General features: G+C 40.3%; 2 protein-coding genes across 4 annotated transcripts in view; one reads left to right on the forward strand and one right to left on the reverse strand.

The window, feature by feature from the left end:
- LOC117826724 (ETS translocation variant 3-like protein) overlaps nucleotides 1-26,441 on the forward strand; it is a 43,556-nt gene that overhangs the window by 1,559 nt on the left and 15,556 nt on the right. The window contains exons 2-4 of one of the 3 annotated variants that reach the window (XM_034703007.1): nucleotides 1,486-1,607; nucleotides 13,305-13,396; nucleotides 23,087-23,559. The gene's annotated coding sequence lies outside the window, so the exon portion shown is untranslated. Of the gene's footprint in view, nucleotides 1-1,485; nucleotides 1,608-12,173; nucleotides 12,291-13,304; nucleotides 13,397-22,230; nucleotides 22,475-23,086; nucleotides 23,560-26,441 lie in introns of those variants that run through there. The other 2 variants (XM_034703005.1, XM_034703006.1) reach the window with 2 other exon arrangements.
- On the reverse strand, nucleotides 1,677-3,338 carry LOC117826611 (homeodomain-interacting protein kinase 2-like). Its single transcript, XM_034702793.1, has 5 exons — nucleotides 3,229-3,338; nucleotides 2,901-3,024; nucleotides 2,173-2,295; nucleotides 1,976-2,044; nucleotides 1,677-1,868 (listed from the first exon to the last, which is right to left on the reverse strand). The coding sequence occupies exons 1-5, from the start codon at nucleotides 3,336-3,338 to the stop codon at nucleotides 1,677-1,679; spliced, it is 618 nt and encodes a 205-aa protein (XP_034558684.1).

A 26,441-nucleotide genomic window follows, 5' to 3' on the forward strand; every position in this document is an offset into this window, starting at 1 on the left:
AAGAGCGCTTCTCTTTTTCCTTACTTTGTATGCTACTTTAGTCCGGCGTCTGAGCCGAGGAGCTCAAAGTACCAATCTTTTTACATACCATCATGTTTTCAGGGTGTGATCTGAATCCATTTCTAACTGGAACACCAAGTTTCTTCACTTCAAACAGCAACCCTCCATATTTACTCATTACTCTAAGTATTGTAGCGTTTATTATTAGTCCGTTAACTTGTACAACATTTGTTCAGTTTAATCTTTTAAAGCCTTTTCATTTCTCTCTAACAGCTCAGAATTGAGTAAATGTCTTTATCTACACTGGAAACAATGCCCCTCCAAAAACAAGAAAAACAAACCTATTTCAAGGTACTTTTACCTTGAAATACACAAATAAATCTGCCAATAGAACAAGTAAAAATCCTACAATGTGATTTCCTGGATTTTTTTTTCTCATTTTGTCTCTCATAGTTGAAGTGTACCTCTGATGAAAATTACAGACCTCTCTCATCTTTCTAAGTGGGAGAACTTGCAAAATCAGTGGCTGACTAAATACTTTTTTGCCCCACTGTATGTATAGGTATGTTTTCAAACACAAAAAACAACCTCTTCTTGCTTCATTGTTACAGTGAGTTAGATCTATACATGTGAAACATTGTTACCAAAGGCATTTCTGCTTTTCAAGCTGTGACTTGCTTCTCCCGACATCGACATGATGTTGATAGTTACAGGCTTCAAATAACAAACTAAACAAAACATAATCAGAGTTCAACTCTTCATCTTTATTCCTTCATGTTTTTCACTTTGTGAGACTGTAAGGACAGTGGTGTCGTCCATGTTTTGATGGACAGTATCCGTCAGCGGATTTGGCCCCCTCCTCAGCCACTCTTCTCATCTTGGAGCTTTTGACTTCCAAGGAGTCTGCAGCTCCCTCTTCGTCCCTCTTCCTCTTCTGAGGTTGATTGACCTGAGTCAAGTATAGCCCAGTGGCTCCTGTGCTGCTGAACAGTCCTGTAAAAAAGAATGTTTGAATGCTCATCTAACAGATGCTGCTGCAACATCTCACCTGTCAAATACAACTCAGATATCTCCCCACCAAATTCTAGGGGTTTTGAAACCTCTTAAATGCATACATCCTGATTCAGGAAACACCAGGTGAGATGATTGACAACTATGAAGAGCTAAGCTTAGCGTTAAGACTGTACACGGGGGTAGCCTCTAACCTTGCTGTCTTTAAAGGTACATAACTCACTCACAAGCAACACTAAGTTCACTAGATTTAGTTTGTATTATGGAACAAAGAAATATATGGTCCACTTGATCATAGTATTAATTGAGATGAAAAGAATCTCTCTCTTTGAACTCTGACTTTGAACTTCAATGAATTTCCCCAATTTTCTGTCTCTTAAAAAGGTAAAGGCAAATGAAGGAAGTTATACCTTTTTCCATGCTCTGTGTCAGCTTCACCATCCCTCTTCCTCTTCTGTGAACTGTTTTCATCAGGGATGAGATGGTCCAGTTCTACAGGATGACCCTCTTCAGGACCTCCATGGTGGGCCAAGCCAGCAGTGAAGTTGGAGGTAGTCAAATAGTCATCAGATCCATGCCCTTCATCACACTGCAAGGTAACCATCACTGAGTCAAACAGCCTGTTTCAGAGTTCACACACACACTTACAGAATCTGAACACACACTTACTGAGAGCTGTGCTCCAACGTGCCAACAAGGTGGTTCATGGTTATGAAAGGGTGCTGGAGAATTTCTGATGGTGTGAGTCTCTCAGCATCGTCCACCTTTAGAGTCTTTGTGAGCAGGTCCACAAAGACCACACGGTCGCACTCATCAGCCTGGAGATCTTCTCCAGAGAGCTCAGGAGACACATTGTACTGGATCAGAAAGAAAGACAAGTTTAGTTTTTATGATTTTTTTTTTTTCAAAAGATTTGACTTGTAGTGTTTAAGTTAAAACTTTTTTTCAAGAAGCGAGATCCTACCGTCAGCAAGTCACTCAGCTTGTTGAGTTCGGGCGGGTAACCTTTATATTTTCTCGCCTCAAGACTTGACTAAAGAGAGGAATTCATTCATCAGTAAATCTCAAACATGCTGACAGACTGACACAAATACACAAATACAGCTACGCACATTAGAGAGATACACACGTCAAAACTAAATGAAATCAAAGAAATCTTACCTTGAATTTCCAGACAGGCTCTCCTTTGGCTGTGTACGAATAATTGTGAAAATCCTCAGAATACATGCCAGAGTACAACATGTGTTCAGGAGCCATTCCAACTTTGTAATAGATGTGCCATATCTGTGGACACCACACAATGACTTGTCACACTTCTATACACATTCTAAAAGTTTTAGAAGAGAAGTTGTGTAAAAAAAATTGAATGAGTTTTATTCAGATTCAGATTCAGACAACTTTATTGATCCCAAGAAGGGCAATTCATTCATAGCTTACCATACAACAACCATACAACATTTAACATCTACAACACATCCATCATATATACATGCTACAAGTCACGCACCGGGTCTGTACACGGGACTAGAGGGTCTGTGGAGGACAGCATAAGGTAATGTAATAAATAAATAACATTAAAATACGACAACGATTAAAAGACATTATAATCTTTTGTCATACCAAAGTTATTTAAAATGAATAGAAAGACTGCCGTCTAAGTTTAAAAGCCTGATAGCAGACGGGATAAAAGACTTTGAATACCGGTTAGTTCTCCTCACGGGTGCATAAAAACGGCGAGCTGAAGGCATCAGTACAAACTCGGTACGAAGGACATGTAAGGGCTGGCCGATAATGTTTTTCACTTTCTTCAGCACCTGGTTCTCCCAGAGGGAGCACAAGTCTCTCTGTTTAACTCCTGTGATCTTGGAGCAAACAAGTGTAACACTGACCATATCGTACTCATCAGCGCCTCGAAACAGCACAGAGTTCATCAAAATCTCTGCAGCAATGCATCCCAGGGACCAGACATCAATGGCTTCATTGAAGGGAGCTCCCAATATGACCTCTGGAGCTCTGAGACAAGAACATAAACACATTACCGAGCATGCAGACAAACCAAGAAATCAGCTTCTGTTCACTGTAAGATTGAGTTTCTAAAATATTAATAATTTTGATCAGAACTGAGCCTGAGAGAAAACCTCAAATCCCAGTGTGCACAATTGCATTGATCTCTGATACAGCTGTCCCAGATTCATAGATATGTGATCAGTCACTTACCTGTACCACAGAGTCTGCAGGACTGAACCCGTGTATTCAGCAGGATCTTTCACAGCCAGGCCAAAGTCGATGACTTTGATTTTTAGAGGCTGCTGCTCATGGTCCACCATCATTATATTTTTGGGTTTCAGGTCAGCGTGGACGATCCCTGCACCCTTCAAAAAGTCCAGAGCTGTCGCCAACTGAAGTAATCAGTGACAGTAAGGTTAATATGGCACTGTCCATTGTGTTAGACAAACTACAACACAATAACATGCATCCACAGATGTGTCTCTGGGAAAATGAATCATAAACTATCAGATAAAAACTATAAAACTAAAATATGTAAGATTTAAACACATCTATATTAACATGTCCCTCAGATAGTTTTTGATGGACAAACATGTTGGCTAGGAGGCTCAAACTCTGCCTCTTTACGTCACACTGGCTCTACAGCAGCAATATGGCTACCGCCGACAATTGGCCTCAAAACAGCGTTCAGAAACAGATGGGTGACGTCACGGATACTACGTCCATATTTTATACTGTCTATGGATTTGTGCTGTTAACCCTGGATTGAAACTGAGGAGTTATTTAGAGGGAAAAACAGATCTCACCTTAGCCACTCTCAGACAAATATTATGAGCACATTATGCAGAAAAGGATGCAACTGTCCTGTACCAACAACTAACAAAAGCTGCACAAGGACTTGGTGAAACAGCACTTGATTTCCTCGTCCGAGTACTTGACCTGCGTCAAAAAGTCCTGTTTGCATCTGAGCGTGCCCAGTCTGGCCTGAAGTACAACAAAGAGCTGGTTAATAGCCAGTGCTCTCAGTCTATCACGACAGGCTTAGCTAATGATAACATCAGAGCGGAGATGAGGATGTATTTGCAGGATGAGAAAAGTAGTGACGAGCTGCTCCTTCAAAAGATGCAAATGGCTCAGTTTAATGAAAATGAGAGGGCCCAGAAGATAAAAGTCACAACTAAAGCCACACACAGAGCGAGTCTCAACATCGTAGAGAAAAGTGGGGATGGAGATGACTCTGTAACATCATCAGCCTCACTTAAGCCTAACAAACCCACCAAAGAAAATCCCCTGTTTGCAAAAAATGGATGAAAACAGCAATGCAATCAGGGAGCTCACAGGCCAGGTAGCATCACTGGTTCACACAGTTCAGCGTGAGAGGAAATCTGTCTATGAAAACCAAACTAAGTCTCCTCCTAATACTTTTATGAAGTCATAGAGACGATGTGTAGCATGTCAGCAGGACCAGAAAGAGTGCAACCATTGTTTTAAGTGTGGCTTTTAAACGATGGGTTTATAACAAAACAAGTGTTACCCTTACAAAGTGTGAGGGGAAAGCTAGAGTTTAGATTTTTATTAGCTAGCTAAGAAGTTGTTAGATGGTTGTTAGCCTTGATGCTGGCAAAAAATTCCAGTTGGGGTTGGTCGTCACATTCCCTTTGGGGTTGGTCGTCACATTTAACAACCAACCCCTATGTTGGCAGAATCATGCATGGTGAAATGAGTTGGAGTGTGCAGACCCTACATCTGCTATCACTGTAACTCAGTGACTGCATGTAGTCTAGTTGAGTAGGCCATTATTGTTAGGCCTGTTTGTTTTGTTCTTTATGTTGTTATATAGGCTGGCCTAAAGATGTGTTTCCTGTTCATGTTCCTTGCTCATTTCATGTTAAAATGCATTAAGTTATGTAGACCTATCACTTGTCAGTGCAATTCAACTTTCAAATTTAGTTCTGCCTTCTTGCCTTTTTTGAAAGATTTTTCCCATTAAAATACCATTGTGACAACCAACCCCATAGTGTGTGACAACCAACCCCATAGTGTGTGACAACCAACCCCATAGTGTGTGACATCCATCCCCATAGTGTGTGACAACCAACCCCATAGTGTGTGACAACCATCCCCATAGTGTGTGACAACCATCCCCATAGTGTGTGACAACCAACCCCATAGAGTGTGACAACCAACCCCATAGTGTGAGACAACCAACCCCATAGTGTGTGACAACCAACCCCATAGTGTGTGACAACCACTATGGGGTTGGTTGTCACAATGTGTCAGAGTGTCTTTGATAGTTAATTGCCTCTTTGTTACAATGAGTTGGAAAATGAGAGGGATACACATTTCAAGATGACACCTTAAGCTTCAATTTAATGTAGGAATGACTATTGAAAGATGTTTTGATGATTGCTCATCATCAAAACAGTAAAAAGTGTGACAACCAACCCCGTTCTCCCCTACTAGTGAGCAGGGACATAATACAGAGACCTATAATAGGGTTTAATGCTATCGAAGAGATAATGAAAGAGAAAGAGAATCAGGTCCAGCTAGGTGAAAGGCTAGCTTTGCTCAGAAATTCATTGAGGATCAGATCAAGAAAAGCAGAAGCACTGCTTAACCTCATTCAGGGAGCGACAGATAAAAATGTTACTTACCTTGTCAAAACAGGACGTACATCTGTTGTAGTTCCAGGTGGGCAAGTGATTTGCATTAGCTGCCCTGTTAGAACAGATCTCAAAGTAAAAACTGAAATCCTCTTTGAACCTGAAGAAAATCTTTCACTGGATGAGGGACTCGAGATCACCTGTCAGTTATTGAATATCTCTTGCTCCTCACGTAAGGTAGATATTTATGTCAAAAATGCAACTCAGCATGACATTACAATGACAGGAGAAACCATGATAGGGAGCATACAGAAGATAGCAGACTGTTATCCACTGTACCCAGACGAACATCAGGTTAACTCGGTAGTTGTAGAAAAGTCTAAAAACCCACCTCACTCTAAGACAGAGACGTCACATGATGATCCACAAGAAAAACTGTGGGATCCACCCGCCAGCTTGGATCATCTGACAAGCGAACAACAACTTGCCGTTAAGCAAATGCTTCGGGAGGAATCAAATGCATTTGCCAGACACAAAGATGAAGTAGGATACATCAAAAATCTGAAAATGGACATTAAGTTGACTGATGATGTACCTGTGGCCAAAACATACAATGTCATACCGAGACCATTGTATGATGAGGTAAAGAGCCACATCCAGGACTTGTTACATAAAGGGTTCATCCGCAAATCCACCTCGCCATATGCAGCTGCAGTGGTTCGTGTGAGAAAGAGGGATGGGAGCCTAAGACTGTGTATTGACCACATGGGACTTAATAAAAAGACACTTCAAGACAGGCATCCCATTCCACACATCCAGGAAATACTTGATGGTCTTGGTGGAAACACTTGGTTCACTGCTGGACCAAGGCAAAGCCTACCATCAAGGTTGCATCAGTGAGGACTCAAAAAAGGCCACAGCTTTCAAAACCCCATGGGGGCTGTATGAATGGAATAGGATCCCTTTTGGTCTCACTAATGCCCCCTCAGCCTTTCAGCGCAGTATGGAAGAGAGCCTAGAAGGTCTGAGGGATAAAGTATGTATTCCCTACATTCACTCAACATGTTGAGGATCTGAGATCTGTCCTCCAACGTCAGCAAGCCTGGGGAATAAAACTGAGACCAGACAAATGCAGGGCTTAAAGTACTCGGGCATGGTGCCGGATTTCCAGCATATGGAAATTTGTACAGGCGCATACTGAAATGGTTCGGCGTAGACCTAAAGTTAATGCAAATCCAAGGTCCCAACACTGACTGAAAAGAGGAACACACCGCATGGGTAGCCCGTCATGTAGGCTACTAAACCATTGGTTTCAGTACGGTGACTTCTCAACAAGTCACCTGAAAACACAGCTTTGTTTCTTTCTTCACCTGTGATCGGGTCTGTGCTGTGAGCTCAAACAGAGCAGATCCAGTGATCATCAGTGTGTGTGTTAGTGAGGAGTGCCGTGTGTGTCGGCTGTACAGAGCAGAGTGTGCACTCAGTGCTGAGTAGGTAGCGCAATATTGCGGAAAAAAATCAGCTGAAGCCTCTCTCGGTTTCAGAGTAAAGAAAACTAAAATGAGCGTTCAGCTAGCCTCTATGTTATTAGTGGTTTCAGTGGAGTAGCTGACCTAAAGTGTAGTTAACAGTGGCGTGTGGCATTCCTGTGTGTGTGTGTTAGTGCAGGTGTTCCCAAAGTGTGGGTCGTGAGATGTCTTCCAGATGTTTTGTTTTTTTACCCATTATAGTAAAAAATATCAACAAAAATAGTATCTCAGCTTGAAATAAAACCTTGAAAATATAACATGTAATGAGTTTTCTGCCTTTCTTTGTTTCCAGATGACTCCTAAGTTTAGGGTTAGTGAACAGTTAATTATCAAAGCATCAGTAGCAGCAGGTTCATTCATAACAGCACAGGAAACACAGACACATGCTCATATAGGTAGGGTCATTTTCTGCAGACCAGCGAAATGAAGCCACATTAAATCCCTTTAGGGACAGTGGGGGTCACGAGTCTTTGGCATCTATATTTTGGGGGTCATGGGCTGAAAAGTTTAGTTAGTGTTAGTTACAGATATTTACTCATCAAATGGAAAAAATGCTTGCATTTGATGCTTGGGGTGCATGAGTCTATTTTTTTATGTATGTTAAAACTTTTTCATTAATATTTTTTCAAGTTTTTTTATTTAAGTTGTAAAAAAAGAAGAAGAAATCTTAATAGGCCTACAAGTCTGAACTGTCGATGCTGCACTTCAGACCTTGTGCAAAAGTTCTTAAAGTTCCCAATGAAGGAATATCAATTTGAATATAAGAATGTATCAAACAGACGCTTTAATATTGAGTACCGAATCAAAATATTTGTGTGAAGTTATACTCTTACTGTATATATGGATGGCATGGATTGAGGGAAAGGGTGGAGATGGAAAACCGTGTTCAGGGAAATTAGTGTACGGCCGCAGTGGGAAGAAAGAGCTCGTTCTCCATGAATCGTATCCTAGTCAGAGTTTCAATTTGTGTTATCTGTTCATCATTAACAATCATCATTAACACTTCAGCTTCATTTTTCAAGAGACCAAAAGGAGCGATAACAAGTGTTCATCTAGCATGTTAGCTTTTTCCTTTATTCCTTTATTCAGATCCCCATTAGCTGCCACTAACGCAGCAGCTCCTCTTCCTTGGGTCCACATAAAACAAACATAACAACCAACATTTACATGAAATACAAAAACAGAAAATGCTACAGATGTAAAATAGAAAAACTAGAAATGTTTGTTGTCTTTTCTTTTGTTCCTCTGTGCAGCGTTGCAACACAAAAATAATAATTTTAACATTTCCACATAGAAAACAAGGGGAACAATTGATGTTTTGGTGTGCATGTTGCCATGTTCCTGTTGGTTACTGTTTGAACGCTAAGCCTTCCATGCACACAACTTCTCCACACAACTTTGCATCAAACTTTGGCTGACGATTTGTCTTTAGCTGTTAAGCTAAGCTAACCATTCCTACCAGTTTCCACCACGTTAAACTAGCTTTGAACCATTTAAACAAACATTTTATTTATTTAACCTTTATTTTACAAGGTAAGTCAATTGAGAACCAATTCTCATTTACAATATCAACCTGGGCGAGGAGGCAACACAGGTGGCATGATAATAAATAAAAACAAAACAAAAAACAGAGAGGACATACAGACAGACCTAGAGACAGAACAATACAAACATATGACAGCAGTGAACAACTTAAAAGCAACTTAAAAGCAAGTGCAGTGATGTTGAGTTATGGGGTGTATTACGTTTTTGAAAGTGACGAGTGGAATGAGAGAGGTCAGCTTTAGGGATTGTTGCAGGTGATTCCAGTGGAAAACTGGAAGGAGGTGCGACCAAAGGTGGTCCGGGCTTTGGGTGTGATGAGGTTAATAAAGCTTCTTGAGGCTACGGTTTGTGCTGTGAAGTTTGATTAGTGACTGTAGATATTACAGGGTTTTACCAATGAGGGATTTGTAAATGAATAGTAACCAGTGTGTTTGCCTGCCAGAGTGGAGTGAAGGCCAGTTCAGCTGAGAGTACAGGTGACAGTGGTTAGGGGTGAATGGGGCTCCAGTGACCAAACGGATAGCAGCGTGGTAAATGACATCCAGTTTGTGAAGGAGAGTGTTGGAAGCAGACCTGTAGGCTAAAGGCTGATTTATACTTCTGCGTAGGTGCTACGCCGTAGCCTACGCCGTAGCACCTACACAGATGTGGACATGTCATACTTCTGCGTCGGAGTGTCTGTGACGCGCTGCAATACTCCACCTAAACGCTAGTTGGCAGTGTGTTTTTTATGCTTGTCAGAGCCCCAGTTTCCGGTTTTGCTTCGTATAATACGTCAGTTCCTTTGTTTGTATTCAGTGAAACATGGCGACTGACATCGAGCGTAGTATTTTGGCGTTGGAGCTGATAAATGTTGAGCAGCAGTTGATCATACTGAAGCTATTGAAAAGAAAACAAGAGAGGAGACGTCGGAGGAGATGGAACGTACGACCGCTTAATCGGTTTCGGCAGAGCACGGGGGAGTTTTTGGCTCTTGTTCAACCGCTGAGAGACATGGATGAGGAAATGCACTTCCGATATTTTCGTATGTCGGCAAGTAGATTCGACGATTTGGTTCGTCGTCTGCAGCCCTTTATCTCACGCCAGAGTACACACAGTATGCCTGTAGACATTACTCAGAGACTTGCAGTTACCCTTCGAATTTTGGCCTCAGGTGGAAGCCAACAGGCTGTAGCTGCTAGCTACAAGCTAGCGTCTAGCACGGTGTGTTCTATTCTGTCTTCGTAGTCAAGAATTGGGAGAACTGTCCTTTTAACCAGAAGCTGTTTAGCAGAGTGTGTGAAGGAGGATTTGTTGCAATAGTGAAAACCAATATGGGAGTTGACCTTAGTGAGCAGTGTAGTTATGTAGTTACATCACAAAACAACTTAATAAGCTAACTTTCAGCTTATTTTTGTAACATCTTTTCTCACTTTGTGGTATTTACATTCTGTTTTGCCTCATAGCTTCTAGATTTGTTTACAGCTAACTGTGTTTTTAGCCCTTACACCCAACCACAGATAGCATACACGTATATCACCCACCTGTAATGGTTTCTGGATATGGTAATGTCTGTCTCCAGTGTGAGATAGTATTTGTAACTAAAACTTACATTAAATGTGTCGTCCACTTTCTTAATTGGGATAAATCCGAGTTATTAAAATGAGTGAAATCAAACAATCCCTCTTTCCTTTAACCCGGGCTGACTCCAATTTTCAAACCACTTATTCTAAGCTTTATGCTGAAGCCCAATTAGTTTTTATCTTAGGAAAAGGACCAGCGTACCCTCTTTGTTTTTAATTCCCACAAATAGTCGGGAAGAAGCTCCTCTTTTTCTCACACGACTCGGCCCCTGTCGGCCTCTTGAGTTTCATGCGGATATATTTTTTGCCTGGACACAAAGAGATGGAGGGATTAAGGACACTGAGAAACCTTTCAGAAACCACAGCTCCCTGGAGAGCGGGACAAACGAGGGAGGCTGAGAGAGCGGAGGAGAAAAAGGAACAAATAAGAAGCCTTGGAAGAGAGGAAGACAATTAGTCCCATAACCTTCTGTTTTTAAAACGAGATGACTTCAGCCTGCTTTCATTCTGTTACAAGACAAACACATCCAGCCTTTCTTTCCTCTCACACTGCTCACACTGCTCCTATTGCTTCAGGTCTGTTTTATTCTTGTTTTATTGAGTTAATTTTTCATTCATGATATTATACAGCTTCCCCTCCTCAGGGAACTTGGCTGTCTCTTTTGTTCTCTCCTTGCCATCTTGATACTTTTCCCTTGCGATACTTCTCTGACAATTCAGCTGCAGCGAGGTTTGTAAGATGATATAAGGCGAGAGAGCGAGAAAGAAAATCTCATTCAGTGTGGATTTTTGTCTACTTCTACATCATGGCGGTCAACACATCTTTCAATTTACCTTGTACAACAGCCAGCGTTCACGGCGAAATTAGATTTAATTTCAGTGGAGGAGCCTTTCTCTCATTGCCAGTGAGCTGAGAGAAATAGTCTTTTTAAAGAGAGTTCTTTTTTAACATAATGACTTCAGCCTTTGGAAGTGAAAACAAACCACGTTTGAACAATGACAGATTCTGCAGCATCCACATCTGACAATCCTCCTTATAGTATGATATACTGTATGTTTGTGACGCAGCAGTTCAGAGAAGGGGAACCACCATAGCAAAAGAACGTGTGATAATCAGACTTTTGACTTTCAATAGAGATAACAGAGACTAAAGAATCAAGGTCTCTGGCAGACCAAGTTCATAATCTGTCCACGCTCACAGATGCTGATCTCAATTTATGGGGTTGTGACATCATGAGTTGACCCAGACACTTCTGTCTCCAGCAAAGCTTTCCAGCTCCTCCTGGGGGTTCCCAGGACAGATGGGATATATAATCACTGCAGCGTGCTCTGGCACTTACTGGACAAGTTGGACAGGCCCCAAAAACCTCTAGAGGGAGGCGTCCAGGTGGCACCTTGATCAAACTGGCTCCTAGCGTAACATAGAGCTCTACTCTGAGCTCACGGCCAAATTCCACCGGATCTGATAGGTTTCTATTCTAGTCAATGTGTTAACTTCCACTGGATCCGCTCCGTTGCGTTCCAGCTGCGTCTCTGATCCGGCAGGTCGGAGTCCCCCGGATCAGATACACAAGACTTCTATTTCTGCCGGATGCCGGAGCACGACGCATCAATCTCAACAGAGCAGATGGAACGGGACAGGAAGTCAGGTTTCACCAAAACAAAATGAAAACATCCGGTTCATTTTCAGAATATAACACTCTGTGTTATCACCAGATCGTATTTCACTTAACTACAACAACAAACCGTCATGATGAGCAGAGCCAGGACCTGGAGTCAACAGGTCAGAGGTTTTCAGAGGACCAGAAAGACAACATGGATGAGGAGAGGAGGAGGAGGAGGATCCTTGATTCAGTGATTACCGCGGGAAAACCTCGGTCACATGACTCCAGCTGTCCGGAGGTCCTGCTCCATGCTGCGTGATGAAAACACAACCTGTGGGTGTTGACGGACGAGAGAGCACGGAGCCAGATCGCAGCGGATTGGAGGGGAAGTCCGATGTCAGCTACCCATTGGAGGAAGCTCCTTTTTTGGTAATTTGCATCCATAATCACATTCTTCCAGTCACTACCCAAAGCTTGTGGCCATAGGTGAAAGTCGGAACATGGATTGACCGGGAATTCGGCCACTCCAACTTGTCAATCTCATGACACGATCTTAATGTCTAGTGATCAGGTGTTAAATTATAATGATTCACCTGTGTGTTTTTAGATGAATAGAGAGACAAGGCTCAAGAAGGCAGAACAGTCTCTGCATAGTTTAAGCCTTTTCACATCTTTAATGGACATCAGATGCCACCTACACGAACCCTCCTCAGTTGTCTTAACCGTCTTGATGATATTTTTCCTGTGACTACATTTAATCAAAGTTTTTATTCTTGTTATTGCCTCATAATCTGCTCCTAATGTTCCACCATGCACCAGAAGTCATTACAAAGCCATGTTATTTCTATCAACGTCGTTAAAACCCACAGAACCCGTCCGAAGATACAAAATGGGACTGGATTTGGGGGAAATGTGGGTGAAATGATGCACAAAACAAGAAACTGCCAGAACAAGAATACTTCTATTAGATGTAATGGTGCAGCAACAGAAACAGAAAGTCTTTGGTTTGAATACCTCATATAGTTCAAAATGTTCAATACCATCCCATCGAATGGAACAAAGACGGTTAAATCTTACAGGCAAATTAAAGAGGAAACAACTGCTGAGAGCTTCTTTCCTACTTGTCTTCTGATTTATTGCAGGAAATCGTTTTCTCCTCTCTTCTGCATGTTTTCCTTTTGCTATAGGCTGAGACTGCCGGAGGACTTGATACAACACGCTCCTGCGTCCTCTCCTCTTCTCTTTCTGTTTGCATTCATGCCCCTTTAATACATGTCTCTAAATCTACAGCTTCCTGGGAGTTTTCAGCCCCTGTGGATTGTTAGCTGACCACCTGCTGACACAATTGGATGGATTTTATTATCATTACAGATACCATCATTATTATTGTCTGTCTCTCTCTATCTGTCTCTTTCTGCCTTTCCTTGTATCTCACCCTCTCAGCCCATCCAGTAAGGCAGATGGCTGTACAACCAATGTGTCTGGTTCTACCTGATGTTTCTACCTGTTTAAAAGGAGGGTTTTTACCTCTGTTGGTGAGTGCTCACTCATGGTGGATTAATGTCGAGTCTGTGTGAATACAATACAATGTTATACAAACCATGCAATCCAATGCACACTAGCACACTATAAGATATGGTTCTGTACCATAGATAGATAAACTTTATTGATCCCCCATTGGGGGGAATTCTTTTGTTCCAGCAGCTTACAACACGGGACAGGGGAATACAACAATTGTACATGCAGAGTAGAAAATGTAGTAATAATAATGATTCAGGTAAAAATAAAATAAAGCAATATTACAGATATATACACAATGTTCACGTCTACACTTCTATCTTACGAATCAATAGAAAGGTAAGTTATTGCACAGTAAAATTGCACCATTTTTATGAGCACACACAGTATATTAAACACACTCAGAGCGATTAAAACATGGGATGTTTAAAGTCAGTTTGTGGGTTTGAATCATATATAATGATCCAGGAAGAAAAAACATATTGAAAGGTCACAAAGTCAAATTAGATATGATACAATATTATACAATACAAAACGACTCAAAACAATATGATCCTATACCATACAGGAAAATACAGTATGATAGGTCCAAATGGATCAAATATGATACAACACAATATGAAATAATATTTGATTCAAGGTGTTTTACTGTCATGTCAACACAAGCTGTCGCATGAGATGGAATGAAATTTTGATTTCCTGGTCCTGTATAAAGTCATAATAAGAACACACGATTAAAATAAAGTAGATAACAATAATAAATATATAAATATAAATAGTGTGTGTATATGAGGAACAGACTGATTGAGTTCTTATGTAATAATGCAATTGAATGTGCAAATGTACAATTTGCAAAGTACAATGTGCAAATTTTGAGGTAGTCTGTTGTATTGTACTGTTCATATCAGAGTCTGTGTGGCTGAGAGCGGCCAAGACTACAGATAAGATACAATATGACACAAAACAGCACCATATGATGTGCTACAATACCAAACAATATGATACAAGACAAATCAATACAACACAAAAAGATTGAAATGATACCATCCAATATAATACAGAAGGAAACAACACAACAGGAGAAGATATGATACAATTCGATGGGCTATGGTTTCATACGCAATGACCCTATACTATAGAAAATGATACGATACCATTTGCTACATTAGAATACGAATACAACACATGATAAACTACGGAATGATACACAGTTGATATAATACGATAGGATACAATTTGATATGATATGAAGCAACACAATACAATATACATTTGATTGTCCCCATAGGGAAATTATCCCTTCAAAGGATAACTTCAAAGACGGGGTGTTATGTTCATTTTCAGGCTTCATATCGTCCCTCTGATAGCTTTGCAACAGCTTCACATGAAGCTCATCTCAGATTGGTGTCTTTGAAAACCTTCATTTCAGCCTCTGTCTGAAACACCTCTTTTCAGCTACTGTTTCTTTAAGCCCCCCAGCTCTCTGGAAGCCTCCTCTACTGTCGCCATGTCACATAGTCTTACGTTTCTGGCCCCCCCAAAAAAACAAAAAAAGAGCAGGACATTTCAGTTTGGTAAGTGTTTCATTTATGATGCTGTTTTGAGATTCACCAATCTGTGATGTCACAAATTGAGCAAATCTCGTGTCCCACTCACGTAATTCTCATGTGACTTTTTTGAACTTCTTAACTTACAAAAAAGCATAAAACTTCCTCTTTAAGATAAAGACAAAAGCTAGAGCTGCTCTCTCTGTCCTAAGATATGTCTATTGTGTTCTGTGCTGCAACGCATACAAACTCAAAAACACATTGTTGATTAGTTAAATGATCAAACTAAGCTCAACCATATTGAATGAATCATTTTAAAACTATTCCACACACACTGACTGGATGCCTCTCACACACACTCTCAGAGCTCCTGTTGCACAGTATCAGTGAATATTGCAACAGTAAAAAAGGCAGCGCCTTGCTAAAGCCCTGATCCCTCTTACTTCTAACAGGATTTGACCCTTAAGACCCGGAGCATGACCCTCATCTGCTGCAACACCATCATCCTGTTTAACATCCACTCTCACTATTGTCCTCCTGTCTCACACACATTCACACACGTTTATTTAGAGGCCGTGACACACACACACACACACACACACACACACACACACATGGATATTTTCCAGGGCCTCAAACCATCCATCCTCCTACGTATACACACTACCACACACACGCACACTTTACTGTATGATGCAACACCTGCTTAATTTTACGCCTAACACACAACCTGATGGATCCAGTTAAATGTAAATCTGGAAGAAGAGCTCCTGGCACTGCAAGGGAGGAGAGAAATAAGGAGATGACAAGGTATGGAGGAAGATGGAGAGAGGAGGATGATGATGATGGAGAGAGAGGGGGGGGGGGGTTAACTTGCTGCGAGAGGATGATACGATTGAGTGAGAAAGAGAGGGATGAAGGGGGAAAGAGGGTGGATGCAGGGAGACGAAGGAAGGGAGAGACTGAGCGGGCGGCTAAGCACCAGATTAAACTCCTGGGTCGTCAGCTGTAAAACAAACAGTCTCTTTTAGTGGGGATCAAATCCAGACTTAACCCCCCCTCCTTCTCCCTCCTCATCTTCCTCCCTCCTCATCATCCTCTATCCGCACACAAACACACACTCGGTTCGTCACAGAGGAGATAATGCCGCTCACTGAAGGAGAAGAGGATGACAATCTCTGCGGAGAGCAAATTCCTGTGTCGGGGCCTGTTTTTGTGCGCTGATGCTACCTAAATTGCCCCTCAGGGAATGTGAAGTTTTATTCCACCCGAGCAGAAGTCCTTCATTATATTTGTTTTTTCCCCTCCACCAGCTTCCGTTGGTGACAGGCTGGGTTAATATCTGCCACAGAGTAAATAAGGCAGAGGAGAGGCTTTTCTTTTTCTTACAATTCAGTGTTTATATTACATCTTTACAGTAATATTCCCCCGACAACGCGGCCCGCCTAAATATTCACCCGTTTGTTTAAATCTCTCTCTCTCTCTCTCTCTCTCTCTCTCTCTGTGAGTCGTGTGGTTCTGGATGCTGCCTGGGCGTCTCCATCAGTCCGAAGGCTCAATTTCCAAACTGTCAGCTTTTATACTCATTGTGAGGCCTCTTCTTTTTGTAGTGTGTGTATGTGTGTGTATGTGTGTGTGTGTGTGTGTGTGTGTGTGTGTATGTGTGTGTGTGTGTGTGTGTGTCTACAGAGAGATAGTCTGCGTAAATCCATAAGCATCCGAAGTGTTCTCTTTTTATCGTGTTTGTCCTCTCGTGTCTTTGAGAGCACCAATTTGAGTCTCGCTGGGGCATTTCTGGAAAGGGAGGACATTTTTATCTGGCTGGATTTTTCGCCGCCTTTCTGTGCAGTTTCAGGGTTAGAGCACATTCAACATCTGACATTTTTAACAGCACCATATTGTTTTCTTCTGCAAAGCTTGCCTTAAAATGCTATTTTCAAAAATATCAACTTAACCAGTGAACACCTGCTGATAAAGACGGAGAGAACTAAACATGTATGTTCTTCTGGACCAGCGTCAATTTTGGCGACTATTTTAGATTTAGTCTTAGTCTTTAGGTGGAAAAGTCTGTTAGTTTTAGTCACAGTTTAGTCTTTGATTTTTGCAGAAACATCTTCACTCTTTAAGGGTGACATATCGCGCTTTTTTCATCAATATATATTGGTCTAAGAGGTCCCCAAAACATGTCTTTAAAGTTTATGCTCAAAAAAACACAGAAATCAGATTTTGGTCTGCCTGAAAAACCCTCTTCTTCAGCCCTCCTCAGAACACTCTGTTTTCTCTCTGACCACGCCCCCTCAGGAAGTGGATGTGCCTCGGCTGTCCAGCACGTTGATCTAATGATTACATGTTGGCTGAATATACACGGCTGCTCACAGATCACGTTACTTCAACCCTCTGAATCTGATCCTGAATCTGATCCTGATGGAAAGGCGCCTGTAGCAGGACCTTTCTGAAGGATTGGTCACAGATTTAGTGTTTCTTGTTGTTTTATTTGTCAGTATGTCGACGTGTGTCTTGGTACACAGCTACAGCTACAGCTATGAACATGTAGCTATGTGGCTATGCTAACTAGCGCTAGCACTTATCCATGACAAATAAAAATCATCCACTAGATCTTCAAATCTGCAGACGTGGGGAGTCAAACCGACCTCTGCCAGAAAGGCAGCAGGACCTTTTCTGAAGGATTGGTCACAGATTTAGTGTTTCTTGTTGTTTTATTTGTCAGTATGTAGACGTGTGTCTTGGTACACAGCTACAGCTACGACATGTACCTATGTGGCTATGCTAACTAGCGCTAGCACTTATCCATGACAAATAAAAATCATCCACTAGATCTTCAAATCTGCAGACGTGGGGAGTAAAACCGATCTTTGTGTTTATTAAGACAGCCTACAACTAGCATGCCTCCCTCCTAAGCTCCTTGTTAGCACACATTTGTGCAGGTAATGAAAAACAGAGGAGGGATTCAGTATTATTTTATACAGTCTATGGGCTGAACAAGCTCCGAGCTCTGACTCCGTGACAGACCGGATATTGTTGTTACGTAACAAAAACACTGAAGTCTGAAACGGCTCGTTTCACACACATTTACAGAAAGGTGGAGAAATCAGAACAGGGGCAGAATGGATTTTTTTCATTCTCAGGGGGTTTGTAGACATGCCAGGGAAACATATTTCAGGTAGAGAACCATTAAAAAGTCAATTTTGCATGATATGTCACCTTTAAATAATTAATGTAGTCGACCAGATATTGGTAACAGGGTTGTACCAAGTGTTAAAATCGTCAACATTTCACTCTTTTAATACTTTTGTTTGGGTAATACAGAGCCAGCCCTAACCGACTTGGTGCACTGGGCAAGATTTGAACTGGTGCCCCTTGTGTTGTAACCAACTCCAACAATCACATCACATAAACACTGAAAGACAACTGACATACAGCTTTATGTTTAACAGGTTTCCTTTGTTTTAAAATAAAAATGACCTCTAAAAGAACATTAATAAAATGGTAACAACACTTATATTTAGCAGGGGATAAAAAAAATATAATTTCAAAATACATAATGTAGTAGTAGCAGAATTTATTCAATCATTATATAACACAATAATTTTCACAGTGCAGACACTTTAAACAAAGCAACAGTAATGTGTTAGGTGATGACTGAAAAGGCAGAAGCAAAATGTTTATTTAAGCCTAGCCTTCATTTTCTATCTAATTAAGCTAACAGCTTCCAAAGTGTAAAGAAAACAACAACAATAAAACAAAAACAGGTAAATCATGAACACTGAAGACTTCAAAAACTGATTTGCAAACCATTATTTTTAAAACCAAAAGTGAATCACAAGCTTTTCAATGTTTCCTGGCATCATTCCGCAATTTAATCCAAAATTAAATTAGATACAACAAGATTGTTTTTTCCTGTTATTTTCAAATTTTCTTCCTCACTCCTAAAACAGAAACAGACTTTCCCCGGTTGTGTGTTTCTCGCAGGCGACCGGCTATCAGAGCCCTCAAGTGTTTCGGCGGAGAATTGCTTGCGCGTCATGGACACATCGACGCACAAGTATGTGGTGCTCATGTCCTCAGACTCTTTCCAAACAGAGCAGGTCTAGACCGTACTCCATGTTCTATTATTAACAAAGACCCAACATCAAGACAGGATCAGATCCAGTCCCATCTTACAGACAGGACCCAGTCTGATCTCATCTTAATCCACCATGAGCAGAGCACTTTGCAGCATTTAGCAAGTTACAGTGGCAAGGACAAACTTCCTTTAACAGGCAGAAACCTCCAGCAGGACCAGACTCATGTTAGACACACATCTGCTGAGACCGTGTTGGAGAGAGGGATCGAGGGAGATGAAGAGAGAGAGAGCTGGTAGTGGAGAGATGGTAGTTGAGTCTGGCACGTCCACAGCAGCAGGTCGTCTACGGCAGAGATCCAGAGGAACCTACGAGACAAGGGAGCTCAGGGACTCCGGAAAGGTCTATGGTTAGTGACTTTGATGAGACAGGAAGAGTTAAAGTATGTGACAGGCAGAGAGAACTAGGATGCATTCCCGAGGACTTCTTCTGTGTTTCAACAGCTGTTGTAAACTCCACAAACACTGACACGTTCAGCTGAAGGTCTCCAGTTTACAAGGTCACTCTTTAGACTGTAACACCAGGAGCTGACAGAGACACATTCACACTATCAGGCTCAGAGAAGACCAATGTTCAGGAGTTATTAAACCAAGTGACTCACAGGTGTGTGCGATGTTAGTGTGGACGTGGGCGAAATAAAAACACAGTAGCCTACTCTACCAATCACAAACGTTCAGCATTGCAGGCCCCGCCCCCAGGAACTACATTTAGACCCTGGTTCCCCCTGTTGAAATGGACCTAATGACTGTTTCACTGTGCTTATGAAAAAAACTAAGGGCCTGGTTATGCCATTTTATGCATTATTTAATCAAAAGGTTTTTTATTCATGTTTAGGTAGGATCGCTGGCAAGATTTTATATTTTTATTTTACAATTTTTATTTTATAGTTTTTATATTTTTATATATTTTATATTTCTGATTTTTAATTTTGTATTATTTTGAAAAGTGCCATATAAATGAAAACTATTATTATTATTTGTTGTTGTTCTAAAAATAAAATAACATAAAATAAACTAAATTACATAAATTGTCTAACAATTTACTAGAAAGTTCCAGGACTGTGTCGGCTGATTTTCATACCTTATGGCATTTTCAGAGACCAATCAGAACACAGAAAACAAACATTATGGTTTGCAAAATCTTCTCCAGCAGTGATCATTGAGGGTCTTTATGTGTGAGCGGGCTAAGTCATGAGAAATCAAGGCTACAGTCCTTCAAGGCTGAAGTAAGAGGCTTGGACATGTATGATATCAACAGGAGTCCTCACAAGTATATAAGTTCTAACATATATGCCAGTATATGTCCGAGTATGTGACTGTGTGTGTGTGTTTGGTTTCAGGCTGTCTGCATGTGACCCAGGGTCCCCGGGCTGCTAAAAGCACAACATTCAACTCAATTAGCAGCATGCATAATTGATAGCTGTCTGGGAGAGTATTTGTATTTACACTGGAATTAAAAGCCTCCGGTGTCAGCTATCGAGTCTCAGGGACGATAAGTGTGTGTGGGTCTGTGTGTGTGGGTCTGTGTGTGTGTGTGTGTGTGTTTGGAGGGAAATGTATAGGGATGCAGTATATATATAGATATACATATATAAGCCTAAATGGATTGTGCTGGGAGCTTGTGTCTGTCTCCTCCTCTGCTGAAGTGGAAGTTAAGTCAGAGCTAATCCTGCTCCAAACACAGCAGCAGCTCAGCTCTGTGTTTAGGTTAAGTGGTCCAGACTTATCTTATCACCGACGTCTGCTTTCATTCATGCAGCGTTTTATAGTCTCCACTCTCTGATCAAGACGGGGTAGCATTTATGATTATGATTGTTTCTGATAGCGAAGGAAACTTGGCAATAAGATATTACTATCTGTAAATTCCTGTCCTTAACGTATAGTCAGAAGTTCTCAAACATTTAAGGTAGCACTCTTACAGATGGATGATACAGACTGCAGTGAATACTCTGATCTCATTTATTAGCATGAAGAAAGCATTGACTGTATAACAATATGAACAGCACACCTCCATCTCCTGAGCCAACACATACAGGACTGATGTCACACATCTGGGACACAATGCTACATGGCTTTAACTCCTTTCTGTAGCATGACATCAGAATTCAGGGAAGAACGTGTTGTCGTTCTGGGTGTAGTTGTTGGTTATCACATGTGGTGTTTATTCTTTTCATTTTTCTGTTTGTTTTTGTTGTTATTATTATTATTATTATTACCTTTTTATAAAATGTATTTTCTTAAAATAATACCCTTTTTATTTTATTCTATTTTCACTATTATTGTTTCCCTTCCCTTCTCTTATATTTATATTTATTTTGTATTATTAGTAGTATAATACTTTATTTATTTATTTTATTATTAACTAAGTTGTTCACTTATCTACTTATTTTACAAGAAAAAAATGCCTTACCTAAATTGTTCACATTGATCTTCTGTATAAAATATGTAAAAAAAAAATGTAAATAAACACAAACGCTTCAGGAGCCTTTGACATCTAATAATCTCAGAAAATTAGCACTTGAACATAAATCAGTATTATAAGAATGATCTGTTCTGACATGAAAGAATGTATTTGCTGTGTATTTTAATTTTCTGGTTTGACTCACGTTCCATCTGTTATAATGGAGGAGGCAGGCTTTAGGACATTTACTGCAGCCAGTCACCAGGGGGAGCTCTAAAGTTTTTGGCTGTTGTGCTGTTCACAATTTTATTGGCTGTTTTCGAAACTGCCTCCTACATACTACCTAGAAATATAGTATGCAGTACGTACTTCGTACTTCATACTACATACTGTGTCTGAAGGTAGTCTGTAGTCTGACTGTTCTGTTGGATCTGTGTTGCAGTACGCTGGGCCAGACGTCACTGGATTTCCAGTTTCAGAAAGAGGAAGTAAACAACGGCCGAGCTGATAGATAAACTGCTTCTTTAGCATCACTTGAGATTTAAAAAGTTAAGAAGCGGTTTATATGGAATTTAATAATTTTCACATCACCTAAAAACTGAGTTCCCCCCATCAAAAAAAAGAAGAGAAAAGAAAAAGTGGAACGAGCGCTGTGCATTGTGGGAAACAGTATGTGAGGCAGACTGGTCTGATGCAGACTGAGAAATTGTCCCAAATCAGTAGACATCCGGGGAGTTTTAAAATACTGCAGATTTAGCTCTTGTTCACGTACCACATACTGAATTTAAGCCAAATCAGTACGTACTACTAGTATAGTAGGCGGTTTCCAAAACAGCCATAGTCTATGAAAGAAGAAGCAGCAACCCTGGCCAAGACCTGATCCTGAATATAACCGTCAAACATCAGATAGTTACAACTCTGGATAATTTCTTTCTTTAGATTTGTCAAGTGACATTTATCGTGTAAACTTCTGATTGTCAGGAATATGGATTCTGAGCAAAGCAAGGTACAGTATGCTGTATGCAGTCCTCATGCTCAGCTAACAGTCTGCAGGTGCTAAATCTTTCAGGTGCTAGTGTTAGCTTTCACACTTTCACTCTTGGTAAATAAGCTTGTTGTGGAAAATGTCAAACATAGCAAACAATTGAACAACCTTTCCTTTAAAATGGTTTCACCCTCGGTTCATTGATCAAAAACACAAGATTGATGATCTTGTATCTATACTTACCTACACTTATACTCATTAATCACAAAAAATGAATATTGCTTATGTTCTGAAATATTTTTAATCAGGAAGAAAAATGTATATATTCATAAAAACATGAAGATGTTATGTTGATGTTATGATGTTATGATATTCACATGTTAAATATTTAAATTGAGATAGCATCTGGAGTTTAAAAAATGTGTTTAAATATCCCTCAGGCCTCTGTGAGCTCAGACACTAGATTGGCCCTGCACATTAAGATTTAATCCACTTTTAAAATCAATATGAGAGCTCTAAGCACACATTTCTGACATGACAATCTCAGTTGTATGATTTCTTAACCATTTCCAGTTCTGTAAGTCGTCTCCTTGTATTTCAAACTGTGAGAATTCATCCTCTCTTTCTCTGCAGGGAGAGACAAGCTCTTGAGATTGGAGTACTTGTGTGACCACCACTCGGACCGCTTGAGTAAAATGTGTCGCTTCCACTCCTCTCAGCCCTCTGAGCCTGTGAGGCAGAGTGTTGAGCTCGACCCCAGCCAAGGTGACTCCTGTCGAGTGAAAGCAGCAGTCGAGGAGTAAAGCGGCCGCTCTGGTGTTGAGTTCATCTCCTATTTGATTCAGCGAGGAGAAAACCTCCAGTCACCTTCTCTCCTCTCAATCATATCTTCCCCTGGGCTCGCTGTAATCCACAGCATATTAGAGGCACCTTCACCTATCTCCTCCCAGTTTATTTTTCTCCTTTTTCCTCGTACTTCGGTTCAGGTCTGACCCTTTAAACTCGCGGTGTAACGGTGGTAATCTAAACCTATTTTACAGCTGACCTTTTCCACTCTGCCCAGCAGCAGCTGTTGACCTGGAGTCGTCTCCGTCCTCAGATTCAAAGTAAGAGCTGAGTTAATCTGCTTAGATTTCATGTTTCGTCCAAAACTCTGGATTTATCATGTAGAGATGCAGTTGCAGGATTTTGTCTGAACCCTGACTTATTTATTTTAAGCAGCTAGTCATGAATGAATAACGCTTGAATCTAATTGATAAATTAATTAATTAATCCACTGACGGGAAATAAATTGGCAGCTTTTATTGTAACTTGTCATTTTCCAAACATAAGTGAACTAATATCCTCTTCATTAAAGCTGGGGCTGGTAGTCAGATTTAGATCCACTTTTTGTTATACTGGTTAAAATGATCTTTATGTCCTGATGGTAATCAATACATAATGTGTTCTTAAAAAAGAGGTAAAAAAAAGCCTCTATCTACAGCCGGATTAAACCTGGGAAAACACCAACCAATCCCTGCCATCAGGAGCCAAATGATGAAACCAATCAAATCCTGTCCTGCCGTTCTGCCCGCCTCCTGCAGAGCGTACATTTCATGTTTGTTTGTGTTTTTAACTTTCACTATGAGAATGTGTCGGTGTTTTCTTACCGCTGAGTGAGACATGAGTTGACGTAGTGCAAAACACAAACCATGTGCTGAGGACCGGTTTGGAATCAGTCACCATCATAAGGTCATGAATCAGCGGCACTCGTGAATGTGAGCGGGGGCGTCGTTTTGGAGGAGCTCCGTGGGGAGGGGGGGAGGGGTTAGACGGAGTCATGAGGAAACGCTACATTTAAATTCCTGCTAGTTTTCCGTTACTACCAACCCTAGCTTTAAGCCCCCAAAATGGATGAAAAATATTTCTTCATCATTCCTAATATAAAACTTTATTGGACTCTGACGAGTGTTAGTGTTAATTCAATTTCTGTTTTTAATTTATCTACACAACCAATCATTAATTAATCTCAGACACCAACAAAACCTTCATATTTGGGAGGATTTGAGACTTATCAAAATATTTTTTGAGATTTAAGACACTTTAAAGAATATTTTCCTGATTCGATACAATAGGATATTGCATCAAATTTGGTCCAATAGAGTACAAAACACTGTGATACGGTTTCATTTGGTACGAAATGATACAATTTGATGGATAGGATAGGATAGGATACAAAGCATTACAATTGGATGTGATTCTATTTGATTTGATTTGATGCAATACGATATAAAACAATGCCAATTTCATACAAGTATGAAAGGAAATGATACAGTATTAAACCAAACATAATGGTTGGATATGATACTGTATAACATGATACCATATCAAATGAAACGATATGTATGTAATATCAATATGATGCTATGCGATGCAATGCCTTATGATACGTAGAGATAGGTAACGATACAGTACGATACAAAACAATGCAATAGGATACAATACGATAAAATAGGATACGAAACAATACGATATGGTATGATACTATACAACACAATTGGTTACAATATGATACGTTAGGATACGATACAATACACTATGATACAGTATGATACAATATGATACGTTATAATAGGAAAAGATACGATACAATACGATACAATACGATATGTTACGTTACAATACAATACAAAACAATATGAAACAATCCGATACAACCAGTATGATATGATAGGATACAATACCAAATGATACAATACGGTATGATACGCTAGGTTAGGATACAATACAGTTAGTACAATATGATATGGTATGATACGATACATTGCGATGCATTACAAAATGATACAATGTCATAAGAGACCTTCTGGCATGACATGAAAAGATTTGAAAAACTATTTGAAAGGGTCTGATACGGTACAAAACATTGTGATACACCAACATTTGATTCAATATGATACAGAACTGTTTAATACAGCATGATAAGATGCGATTTGTCACATTTTGATTTAACTCAAAAAGATACTTTATGAAATAATATGATATAATAAGATACAATACAATATGGTATGATACAAAACAAAATTTAAATGTGAAAAAAAATTATGATACAATGTGATACACAATTTTATACTGTTTGAAAGTGGCACTTTGAGCCAAGGTGTAGTTGTCTCAAAAAAAATTGAAAACTGTATTAAAAACTTTAAATGAACAGTTTATCTTTTTCCTCACCATCTCTCTCTCTCTACATACTTATATATATATATTAGGCCTAGAATCCCTAATTGAGGGATGGGGGAGAGAGGGAGGGATGTTGTAGGACAGAGAGGGGGGAGGTGGAAGTGTGTGTGGTTGGGGGTGAGATCAGATAGAGGGTTTAAGATTCGGTCCATCCATCCTCCAGTCCTCTCAGACTCTTTAAGTGGGCCGGCAGACAAACTGATCATTGTCAGTCCTCTAACGAAGCCTCCTCCACTCCTGCTCCAACCGAGGTAACTGGACCGACTGAATTATTATTACACTTGCACTGTGCTCTTTAATTAGCTGGCTCTCTGTAGATGAGATGATTGTGATGGAGAAATCTTGATTAGTTAAATTACTTTTCCCCTTCTTCTTCTTCTTCTTCTTCTTCTTGTCGACAGGCAGGATAATTCTGACTTATTATCTTTGATTGTAGTGATCAGTGTAACCCTGCTCATCATTGGATTGTTTATAGATTAAGATTTAGATGTTTAGAGACTTTTATCAAGTAGGACAGCTTTAATTTGTGGTTCATTAGCTAAACAGGCAATAAAAGGGACAGAAACGTGACATTTTACTCTGCAGTATTGTTGCTTCTTCCTGATTATGTTTCTGTTTCCGTCCTTCAAAAGTAGCCCATCTTTCGTCCAAACGCGGCCTCAAAACTAAACTATTCTTCCTCCTGCACTCCTATTTTCCTGACAATGTCCCTCTGACCCTGCAGTGATCATGTCTGAGCGTAGCGCTGCACCGAGGAGAGAAATAAAAT

The sequence above is a fragment of the Notolabrus celidotus genome, chromosome 15 (genome assembly GCF_009762535.1).
Source record: "Notolabrus celidotus isolate fNotCel1 chromosome 15, fNotCel1.pri, whole genome shotgun sequence".
Taxonomy (NCBI): Eukaryota; Metazoa; Chordata; class Actinopteri; order Labriformes; family Labridae; genus Notolabrus; species Notolabrus celidotus.